This window comes from Saccostrea echinata, unplaced genomic scaffold, assembly GCF_033153115.1.
Source record: "Saccostrea echinata isolate AGI-Se365-2 ecotype Australia unplaced genomic scaffold, CSIRO_AGI_Sech_v1 ptg000009l, whole genome shotgun sequence".
Taxonomy (NCBI): domain Eukaryota; kingdom Metazoa; phylum Mollusca; class Bivalvia; order Ostreida; family Ostreidae; genus Saccostrea; species Saccostrea echinata.
In genome coordinates this window covers 1507501-1520200 of record NW_026889758.1, presented here as the reverse complement: position 1 = coordinate 1520200, position 12700 = coordinate 1507501, and the positions used below count along the sequence as shown (strand labels likewise).

Sequence of the window (12700 nt, the reverse complement as noted above, 5' to 3'; positions counted from 1 at the left end):
ATTATAAATAAAACAGCCCCTGGGTAAGGGGTTCTGTTGTTGGAGGGCTATTGATTATGTAATGAAAATGCATAAATTTTTTTGTTTGTTTTTTTGTTTGTGAGTATTTTTCACTCATATGGAGACGCCACCACTTGCCGGTGGAGAGCTACAAAGATTTTAAGCAATAAGATCATGTAGGTCAAAAATTTTGACCTATACTCAACACTCAGGGCCATTGAGCAGTGAGGGATCTTTTCGTGCCAGCACCTACTGCGACACGGGACCTCGGTTTATACGGTCTCATCCGAAGGACCGGTCTCCACGTCCCACAGTGGGATTCGAACCCACGACGTAAGGATCAACTCCTTACTCCGCGACTCTAGAGCGAACGCTCTAACCACTGTGCCACGCGGGCGACCATAAATTTTTTAAAAATCTTTAAAATTCTTTTTAAAATCTTTTAAATTCTTTAAAGATCTAATCTGCACCTGGGTATTAAGCATACAAACTAAATTCAAACTTATACTGAGCAAGGGTGCCTATTTCAAAATTTTGAATTTCATGGCCCCTGAGTCAGAGGTTCTAGTGTCAGCGTGGGGTTTTTCTGATTAAAAAGTGAACATGCATAAATTCTTTGAAAATCTTCTTATCTGCTCCTGGGTATAAAGCAGTTTTAAATAAGTGCATGGTTATGATGAACAAGGATGCCTCTTCCAAAATTATAAATTTCATGACAATTGGGTCTGGGGTTCTAGTGTTCGGGCGGGGCTCTATTTATTTATATAGTAAAAATATATTAATTCCTTGAACATCTTCTTCTCCTGGAAATTTAGCAGAAAAACTAAGTGCGTGGATATGATGAGCAAGGGTGCCTCTTTCAAAATTGTGAATTTTGTAGTGACCTCTGGGACAGGGCATAATTATGATGAACAAGGGTGCATCCACCAAAATTTTGAAATTTGTGGCCGCAGAGTTAGGGGTCAAGTGGACCACTTGGCCAAGTGTTCTGATGCTGGGTAGGGTCTATAAATTTGTAGTCTACTGAGAGTTTATTTATTACCCTTTGCTATTCACCTGTGATAATAACCACTGTAAATTATGTAACTGAAAGCTTTTTCAGACCCGCAAAATAAAAATTGTAAATGTATTATACAATATATGTTTAAACTGTATTGTGATGGAAATTTAACAAACCTATGGCAGGCCCGTAGAAAGCCGGGGGTGGGGGGGGGAGGGGGGGCGGACACCCTCTACTTTTTTCTGAGTAAAGTATTTTGCTATACTGAATAATTTTTCACTCAGATGCTAGTCCCCCCCCCCCCCCCGCCATAATACAGTAAAAATATGTGTGGTTTATCAAATGTATGGTCCGAACAGAGTTTCAATATAAATTACAAATGGATAACCGCGATTGTAAAACAAATATTACAAGATCAATTTATCCAAAAGTGGTTCACTGACGTAAATAATTTCTCAAGAGGACAGATTTACAGAATTTTTAAACAAATTTTCGGATTTTAAAATTATATTGATAAGTTATCTCCTAAAGAACAAGATCTTTACAAATTGACGAGACCTATTCACTGGCATCCAAATTTTGGACCTTAGTCTTTCTCTGTACCCTGACCTCACTTTTCTTGAATTATAGTGTTTAGCTCAGTTTCAAAGACACTATTCAAAATATTTTTTTTTATCAAACCATATATGCTGATACATTTTAGTGAGAACTATTCAACTACATCAACTTTTTTGTCCTTGACCTTTCCTTTGACCTTGGCCTAACTTTTCTCAAATTTGTGTATAGCTCAGTTTTCATGTTTCATTATTAATGAACCCTGCGCGGGGCATTCATGTCCTGTGGACATATTTTTAGTTTTTTAACTAGAGTTGACTAAGGATTACTCGTTCTAGCTGATCAATATATAGGGCTCACCATGCCTTCTTTGTAGAAAGGACGGACCCTAAATCCTTAAAGTAGAAAAAGCAGTAAGTAATAATTTAACATCCTTGTGCTGGACACGATCATTACCGGTGATGTAAATAAAGTCAATAATGAGGACCTTAAATCACTTATTTTAAAAGGGACAAAATTAAGGGTACCCCGATCTTTCAACCAGCGTCATAATTTCATAAATATTATGAATTCTGTGGAAGATTACACCAGTTGATGGACCAAACATGAAAAAGAAGACTTTGCAATTTGTCAGAATGGATTAACAGGCGCGTAGAACTAGGGGGAGGGGGTGGGGGGCAGGGGCCTGTCCCCTTTTTCTGAGTATAGTTTTTTGCTATAGTAAATTTCTTTTTATATGCTGGTTGCCCCTCCCCATTTTTTTGTTGCAGTAAGGTCGAGCAATGTCAAAATCCAGGACTTGGAGGGTTAGATACGTATTTTTTGTTTGTTTGGGTTTTTTTTTTTTTGTCAAGTTTTTTTGTTTTTTGGGTTTGTTTTTGTTACTTGTCAGATTTGGGGGGGGGGGGGGGGAATCCCTCCCACTTTTGAAACCATTGCTACGGGCCTGATTAAAAGTATCAGATGGATCTTGAAATATCGCATTAATTATAAGCGATTGAGGGGCAGTATGAAAACAATCTATCCTTCAATAATTCAGAAGTGATAAAAGAATAAGATAGATTACACGATCAGTTTGTACTGGTCCGAGCTGACAATGCATGCAACAACATTTTCTTTGTTTGCAAGGCCCATTATTTTAATTGTATTTTAGAGGAACTGGGATTTAATTCTGCAAGTAGTAATCCAACTTTTTTATACCCATAGCTCCCTTTCTAAGGAGGAAATTCTTCAAAATCATATGTCAGTTTTAAATATATTGTATTTTTAATATCCCCAACAATCAAAAGGATTAATTTGAATTACCATATCTATACTGGATTCCTAAACTTCATAAAATCCTTACAAACAAAGATACACAGCGAGTTCCAGTAATTGTTCTACCGGGCCTATTTCTTTACTCCTCACTAAAATATTAGCAGTAGTAAAGGAGAAAAAACTTCAGGTGTACTTTACAACGATATATTCGAGAAATTGTGAAAATCAGATGCTTAAAAACTCTGAGGAACTAGTGTTGTCAACGAGTACCCGGTTAACCGTTAACCGCCGAACGATGCGAGTATCGGTTAGTAAAACTGCTACTCGGTTACTCGGTTATATTGAATTTTATAAAGTAAATCAGTAGAAAAAAAAGTAATTTTGTTTATAAATGACTCCCATTTTATTAACCGTTAGATCTATCTAAAGTAAGATCTAGCGTTTTACCAATATGATCCATTTGTTTTGATTAGTTTTTCACAGTTTATATAATTGATGGCTTTGATTGTCAAGGGTATGTATACACGTTTTTTTTTTGTTTTTGTTTTTGTTTTTTTTTTTGTTTTTTTGAAGACTTGAGTTGATTATAATTACCTCACATAACTGTGTCAGTCTGCAGTACAAGATTAAAGAAGATGCCGCCACATGCAACAGAAGTATAGAAATGTTTGGAAAGATTGGCTAATTTTAAATCCGTGAGGTTTTAATTATGTAAAATCGAATTAACATATAAAGGTGGGACAACAAATATGCTAAATCACCGCAAAACAGTCAACTATTACGGGGTGTTTGAGAACAAATTTTTTAAGAAGATGGTTTGTTTGTAATTATAAATAAAATTCACATGCAGTGCATTTCTGTTTTACGAATGATAAGATAAATATAGAAATTGTAAAGACTATGATGACGTTACATATAGTGTATATTACAGTTACTAATGATTGAATGGATGTTTAGAGGTCTAAAGAAAAACATCCGAGTAACCGGTTACTCGATCGGAAAAGTAAGAGAGTAACAGGTTACTAAAAATTGTCCGATTTGTCAACACTACAAGGAACTTTTTGAAAATTTGAAATCGCAAAATTTTACCAAAATCAATAACATCAAAACATACAACTTTTCAACACTTTATACAACCATTCCCCACGATAAATTAATGTCCAGGATTTTGGACATCATTGTCACTGCTTTTTCAATAAAAATGGAACTCGTAAATTTACTTAATTTGTCATTGGTCATTTGCAACATTATTTTGTTAAAAAACATTCTGATTGTACAAACAAGTACTCTGAAGTTGTCATTAAAAAGATACTTGAGTTTCTGAATGACAATATGTAGTTTTTGGAGATCAGTTCTTCCAACAATCTGTCGGAATCCCATGGATACCAATTGCGCCCTTTATTAGCAGACCTAATTTTGTATTCATATGAAGCAGAATTTATTGAAAATCTTATACATAAAAAGAATAAAACACTTGCTGTGGTCTTCAAATCGACATTTAAATATATCGACGACGTATTATCAATTAACAATAATTACTTCCATTTATATGTCGACTCGATATATCCCAGTGAACTTGAAATAAAAGATACAACAGACTCTGACACATCTGGTTAATATTTGGATAATTATTCTTTTCACCCAAATAAATGAGCCCACAAGGGAACATTCTATTCCGTAGACAACATTAGAAGATTTGCAGTTCAGATTTTCCCAAGTTTTGGTATAGAAGCTCTATCAAGTAAGATTACTAGTAAAAGAAGTGTTAGTTATCAAAACGTCACAGCTAGGTTTTACAGTTTTTGACAGAACATTTTGAAATAGAATACATGGGATAGGAAAAGGAATCTTCAAATATATCTCTAATAGAAACTTTACATTCCTTCAATTTTGAAACCAATTTCAGCCAAGCGTATTCAATTGATTGCAAAATATAGAGTAAGTGCACATATAATAGTGATTGAGAAGGGAAGATTTACTCACATTCCTAGAGAGGATAGATTATGTAACTTTTGTCCATTGGAGGTGAAAGATGAGTACCATTTTATTTGAAATGCTTACTTTATCATGAGTACAGGACACTGTATATCAAAAAGTTTGCTTTTCTCATTCAAAAGTTATGACAAAGGTTGAAGTTTTTGTGACAGACTGAAAAGTAGTTAAAACTTCTAGGTCAAGGCCATAGGGTCAAAAGTCAAAGTATATTTAGAAAAGTCTTGTCTCAAATAATATACTTGTATAATATGAAAGCAATATCTTCTCTCATTCAAATTTTATGACCAATTTAAAGTAATGTTAAAATTTTTGAAAAGTAGGTCAAACTTCAAGGTCAAAGGATCATAAAAAACGTAGCATATTTGGAAAGGTCTTGTCACAGGTAATGTACATGTGAAATATGAAAACCTTACTTCTTCTCAATTAAAAGTTATAAGCAAAGATAGGTCAAACTTCAAGGTCAAGGGGTCAAAATTCATAGTATATTTAGAAAGGTCTTGTCTCAGGTAATAAACATGTGTAATGTGAAAGTCCGATCTTTTCTCATTCAAAAGTTATGACCAATTTAAAGTAATGTTAAAATTTTTTAAAAAGGAGGCCAAACTTCAAGGTCACGGGGTAAAAAATCATAGTATATTTGGAAAGGTCTTGTCACATGTAATGTACATGTAAAATATGAAATCTCTACCTCTTCTCATTCAAAAGTTATGATCAAGGTTAAAGTTTTTGTGATAGACTGACAAATGGACAGACTGACAGGCAGAAAGCTAAACAGACTGACAGACGAATGAGATTTAATGTCCCCTCGCTTTCGGGAAAGCGGGGAACAAAAAAGGAAAGTAAATTGAGGATTTTACTACACAGATGCACAGTTATGGCTATGTACTTTCTCCCATATTCTTCGATAAATTATTTGTTTAAAATATGCTAAAGGTTTTCATCAGGTCCCCCCTGTCTACGGCACATACTATAAAATAGAGGTTGTGTTACCAGCAGAGGTCTGTTCAACAGAGCGAACGATCGCGAGCGCTCGCGAACATTTCCTTTGGAAAGATTAGGAATTTAGGCGAACAGGCATCTGCAGGCTAACACTGATGCGTGGACCACGTGACCTGATGTACACCTTGCTGCAAAACTCCCCGCTGAGGACTCACCTGTGAACAAACGTTTAACCTTGCTGCATCAATGTTTATTTACTTCTGTAAGTAGTATAAGTCCCCAGAACAATACATGGGATAAATTGTGTAAAAGGGGTATGGAATGACACAAAACCCCTGTCAGGGTTCTTGAATATATTTATTCCACAGTGGAGTGACATCATACATGTAACTATTTATAGCCCTGTAAACATCATAAAACAACAATAAATATAATGTAAATAATTATCACACACAATGTTCATTATTTTACATGAAGATAATAATTGAATTTTTATCGTTTATATTTACATTGTCATCAAAGGGAGATAACTACCGAATATATAAATCTTTACCTTATAACCTGCGATCTGAAACTAATTATGATCTTAGATTACCAAAATTCCGTACAAACTTATTGAAGACCTCTTTTCAGTAATCAGGTGTACTAGTATGGAATAAAATTTTATTATCAGCTGTCGTACAATTATTTGAGCACATATAAGATTTAGATATTCTATCTGCAATGTTTGTGATTGTCAGTTGTATGTACATATAACCAGACATGGACACTCTATTCATAATTCTGTGATTGTAATTCCTTATGACTGATGTTGAATTGTATATTTACAAGTGTAATTGTATATCTTTGTAATTGATATATAGAAGGCCCTGGGGAAGAATAGTGCATGCACTAACCAGGTTACCTTCTTTAATTAAAAGTTTATTATTATTATTATTATTATTATTATTAAGGAATATTCCGTAGTCAAATTTAGTGTAAAAACAAAGGCCTAGCAATTGTTATGAATTATGTCAGTCAAAATGCAACCCAATGATGGGTTACATTTGCTAACAAGGTCATTATAACGACCGTAGGATTTACGATATGCTGACTTTAAACGAAGTTGTTGAAATCCCTGTAACATCATTTTAGCTGTCAGTAGCCTTCCTCGGTTTAAAAATTGATCGTATTCGGAACATGCTCTTGAGTATCGAATAAGTTGGGAAGCTGTAAACACCATTTGCAGATGACAGCGGAATATTACTACATAAATAAGGAAAGTTGACGATAGAAAAGCTGAAGTCTTCTCGTTTGTGATACAACCTAGTTGTTAGTTAGTCTATAGTCAGTAAAACATTCAAATATGAAACAGATATGACAATCTCTGTGGGTTTTTATTTAATTTGGAGTTCACTGAGATATATTGAGTCGACATATGAATGAAACCAACTATTGTGAATTGATAAAAAGTCATTGATATATCTAAAGTTTGAGTTGCTGGCCACAGCAAGTATTTTTCTACTTCTCCTGTAGAAGTATATTTGAATAAATTCTGCTTCGTAGTAATATAAAAACAGATGGGCTAATAACGGAGCACAATTATAGAACTCATCTGAATTCCAACAGTTTGTTGAAAGACCTGGTCTACGAAGACTATATAAATGTTGTCAATAAGAAACTCCAGCATCTTTTTAATGTTAACTTTATAGTATTTGTGCTTGGAATCAGCGTGCTTTTTAAGTAGTTTTGTTGGTGACCAATCACAAGATACACAAATTTCCGATTTTCATTTTTATTGAAGAAGCAGTTGTTTGTGATATCAAAAGTAAGAGCTTTGTGTTGGATATTATGGAATCATTTAGAGAAAGAGGGGGGGATTTTTTGTTATTAATACTTGATGGTCCCTTGAGTGAGAAAGTGGGGAAATGTACTTTCATTTGAATAATTATAAGCGCAGTGCAGTACATATTTATTGGCAGTTAGCCTCAAATATCGTTGATATTTGCAAAAACTAATATTCGACAACATTTGAAGGTGTCATATTGATGATTTCCTCTCCTATCAGAGCATCCCTATGATCTCACCACAGTTTCTTCCTGTAATTAATGTATTGTCTACATGTATTTGATTTTTTTCACCTCTCCATTCGAGCTCAGGGCCACAAAAAGGTCGTCTTTGCTATCAACACATAAGCCCCATGGACTGACAAGATAAAAGGTTTCAATGAAACGAAGAAACTGTCCATCTTGGTCTAAAATATGAATACGGCCTCTGAGGTTTTCTGATATTAGAAGTTGACTCCGACTGTCTTTAGTTATGCCATACGGATAAAAACGTCCGGAAGAGGAGGGGCAACCAGTGTACCTAAATCGGAGTTTTCCTGTATGATTCACAACCACTACTGCCTCGGCTCCATTGTCTGCGACACAGATGTCCATATTTTTGTTCTCACAAATGTACTTAAAGTTACCAGATGATGAATACAGAGAGAGGTGGCTATCATCAAATTGAATAGTTTGTTTTGCTGTAGAGCCAGAGTAACGAACCACTTTTGATTGTTTATCATCATTGTCCATGGTAATCAGAAGTTCGTTAGAGGAGGTATTGCAGAGAAAGCGGGGTCTCCACCCTTGAAGTCTGATCAATTCTTTTATTTGAGTTTTCTTCACTATGTTCACAGTTCTTTCACCAGGATCAGTATAAACTAATTCTCCACTTTTCATCACCGCTATGTCCTCGACGTCCTTCCCTGACTTACTTTTGATTGGTATTAGTAGCTTGCTTTCGGTATTGTAGAGTTTCATAATTTCTTTTCTCTCACATGTCCAGATTTTTTCTTCTTTAGGACATGTAACACTGGTTAGATTCACAAAATCAGTGTACAGAGTGTTGATGAGCTCTGGTTCATCAAGGAATGGTTTGAATGGGGGGAGACATGGGGGTTCAGCATCCTCTGTACTTATGGATAATTCTGAGATGTACCCAAATAAGAGATTGAGGTTTTCTGTATTTATCTTCGGAGCAGAAAAACTTGGTAAGGATGCATTGAGTTTAGGAGGCAACTTCCTAAATTCAGAATTTCTGGATTGGTTTGCAAATGCTAAAGAGACATCATTGGATGAGAGTATTTTCTCCAGATAAAGAGTGCTCCGATTTATCTCTGACAGTATTTTTGCAATTTCATCTTCCTGCTTTTCAAGGGCCATCAAGTGTTTCATCCTCATCGCTTCAATTTCCGATTTTCTTTTGTTCACAATTACTTCAATTTCACTATGCCAGCCCTCTCCTTGTTTTATGACATCTGTTGTCAGTTGCCCATAATGCTTGTCCAACTTGGCTTTTCCGACCTTTACATCTGACGCAATATTTTGAAAGGTGGGATTTATCCTATGTTTGAGCTCTGCCAGATCAATTTTAAGATCTTCTACCATAGATTTGTGTTTTTGTAGGATATCCAACAAATTATGTCCTTTATGTGTACCTGAGGAGAGGCATGTAGAACAAACAGAAATGTCACATCTTTCACAGAAAAGTTCACAATTTTTGGGGGCATGTTTTGAACATTTCGGATAAATGGGAGTAAAGCTTTGCTGTTGGTCCTGTTTTATTTGTCTATATGGCACAACGTTGTGTCTTTTAGACGGATCAGACAGATGTTTTCCAATGCAGTTTAAACAAAGGTTTACATTACAAGGTTCACAATGAGTTTGTAACACATCTTTATCACACAGGTCACAGAGTAGTACTTCTTGAGCACTATATCTGGGGTCCATTACTGGTGTATTTGTTACACAATTTGACGAGTCTGTAAAAACAAATAAACGAGTCTAAAATTAGACTAAAATATTAGATACATATATAAGAAAAAATGGTATTGAATTAACCTTGAACTAAACCTAGCCCATAGTAGGACATGGTAAGGTCACATGTAACAAAGAGTTATTAATAATTGTGTTAATTGATCACCTTCCTCGAAACGATTTTGAGCAACTCTTGAAAAAAAAATATAATTGACCGTCACGTGGTCAATTTAGTGTAAGTGTTAATATATAGCCGAGAGAACCCTCTATATAAATCGCCTGTCCTTTAATTAAGTACATAACTTACAGATCGAAATCGAGCTTGCAATTCAATATCATGTTTAGACACGTTTTAAAGCTTCTGACAACCCATATAGGTGCTTGTAAAGGACGAAATGATAAGTGTACCCATCTATAAATTTTTAGTATAAATTTATAGTAAAAAGGGGGGGACACCTATGACATCATTTCGTCGTTTATACAGAATTAGATGGGGAGCGCCTGTAAGACATCCTTAAAACTATGTTCTAGCTACGCCGTTATAATCAAGAAATATTTTTGTTCTAATTTCAATCATACTATCACTGTATAGGCTGCTTACAATCTCCTCCGTTGTATATTTGTCCAATTGTAGGCTACTGAAACTGTTTTGACTTGTCTGCAAAAATATATTAGTCTTTGAATATTTACCTGGTGAAATAACATGGCTTCCCGGCGTGCTCTAGAGTATAGGTGCAAAACAAAACGAAAGTGCCCGTATCCGTTTGCCTTTTGGACTTAAGTAGTAAATATCTCATAAGGTCATTTTAATCAGTATGCTGCAATTGTAGAAGTAATTCGGATTTCCAGAAAATATTGTTCACTTTTAAACTAAGTCTTTTGTTTATGTTTTATACTACAGTAAAGTCGCCAATAACATTTTTTTATTAAATGATTTACGGGAAATTTTTTGAAAAATTGGGTCGGGGGGGGGGGGATAAATAAAAATAAAAATCCATATTTTACGCAGCCGACTAAAAAAATAAAAATAAAATTGGAAAAAGTGTCTGATTTTTTTTATTTTCAATTATTTCATAAAAATTGCCATACATACAGTGTGGAGCTTAAAATATGATAACTGCAACACAAAAATTTAAGTAGACTATTAACCCTTATGAGAAATGGGGGAAATCTAAGGAATTTCTTATCAAAATATTCATCATCATCATGACTACTACAAGATGACCAAAGAAAAAAGTTTATAATGAAAACCTCACTATGCTTAAAGTACTGAAAAAAAATCATGTACCAACAAATCAAAAATAGAAAATATTGTTATAAAGAGAATCTCAATTCAATATAAAACCCAAAATCATGATTTAAAGCTGTATTTCACAATACCGCATATGTTAGATTGTTAAAGGGTTTTTACCACGTCTCAAAATTTTTTGATATGACAAAGTTTACATGCTATTAAAATCATATATTTAAAAATCTTTGCTTCAAAATTAATATTTTTGATGTTTCAGCGATTCAAAGTTTGAATTTCTCAATATGTATATTTTGATCGCCGATGTTACGTGCCATTGCTCTGACGTCATAGGTGTCAATCCTGGTCAAGCAAAGTACTTATTGTGTATACAAAAGGGCTCATTTGTTGTGTCTATTAGTTTAATTTAAACCATATTTTATTTGAAAATGACAAGCAGAAGATACAGATACGTAGTACAAGAAAATCAAAAAGGATTCGGAAACAAGTTTGAAAACTTATACTAATCCGTTTCCTTATTATTATGATGAAGATGACAGACCCTTATTAGATAGCTACATAACACGGTTTGAAGCTGCTTAAAAAAAATATTTGAAATTGACATACATGTTAAGTTAGAAATCATGTCGATTCACACAAATGAATGACGTTCTAATTATACAGAAGAAGTCTAATGGATTTGTACAATATGTATGTATGAGAGAGAGAAAAACGACAAAATATGGTTGAATTTACAGGAAAAATAATTAAAGAACAAATGCAAGAGATTTACAGCAATAACAGATATTAATTCAAAATTATGAAGAAAAATAACAATGAGAAGGAAAAAAAAAATAAAAATAAAAATGACGCTTGCTACACACATTTGAGAGAATATACACAAGAACATACCGACGGGAGAGGGAGTAGTGAATAGATACCAAGGAAAAAATGATTAAATAAATCTCTTGGTAGCTACAATATATTTTTGGACAGATTTAAAGATTGCAACATTTTCTGCCAGTGGTAGATTTTGGTCACCAAATAATAATAATGTAGTGGCTTAGATTTCTATTTCATAGCCCTCGTTTCGTAAATTATATTTTACAAGTATTTGTTGGTATTTCAGTCTGATAATTCTATTTACCTTATGTTTTCAGTTGTTACTTACGTAAAACCCCGTTATTATTTGTCTTTTTTAAGTTAGGACATGTGTTGACATTCCACATGTTTTACTTTTTAAACAGGAAGTGTCATCCATGTTGGGAGTCTTTCCATAGTACTTTTGGTAGCTGTGTTCTGATTGGTTAACTTAGCTATAGAATCTTTGATGTTTATTGGCTTTTATATTTGGGCCTATAGCTAGGGTATTTAAAGCCGTGTTCGTGTAGTTTTCTTCACTTGGGTTGGGGAATAGACCTAATGGTTAGTTCCTCTTTACAGTGCTAATAAAACCTCCTGGTTTAAACGCACTTATTTGCTTAGTACCCTTCAGTAGTGCTAACAAAATCTTATGATTTAACAGTACTCTAGGTCTTAGCTAGCTTTAGTTTCATGTTTTTCACAGATTCTAGATTTTTTTAGGAAACAGTTAGGATGTAGGTTTAATAGAATAAATTTATTTTCCCCTTTCCAAGTCAAGCCTGGTCTAGGGATTTGTAGATAACAGGTATAATTCCTAGAACCACTATTTACTATTTATTATTTATTTTTGGTGTTGTTTATTTTCTGGGTCAGTTATTTTTAGAACCTAGAATTAGCATTGATATTTTCAGTTCAACTCTAGAGTGTTGATAGTAGTCATATTGGGTGATGTAGCTCATTTCTTTTACACTTTTCTAATCCATTCATCTTATAGGATTTTTGACAACTTTCATAAGTATGGAAGCCCAGTAGGGACATAAATTATTTTTCATAGTTTTTCCACATTCCTCCCATTTTCTA

At 34.1% G+C, this 12700-nt stretch overlaps 1 protein-coding gene across 1 annotated transcript; it reads right to left on the bottom strand.

Annotated features, from left to right (window-relative positions):
- Positions 1–7552: 7552 nt before the first annotated feature.
- Positions 7553–9522, bottom strand: LOC133183146 (uncharacterized). The gene has a single exon (XM_061318097.1). It carries the CDS (start codon positions 9499–9501, stop codon positions 7843–7845), a length of 1659 nt encoding a protein of 552 aa, XP_061174081.1. The 5' UTR covers positions 9502–9522; the 3' UTR covers positions 7553–7842.
- Between the last annotated feature and the right edge of the window lie 3178 nt (positions 9523–12700).

Excerpts from the sequence above, each read along its gene's own strand:
- LOC133183146 (XM_061318097.1), bottom strand. The coding sequence starts at position 9,501 with ATGGACCCCAGATATAGTGCTCAAGAAGTACTACTCTGTGACCTGTGT.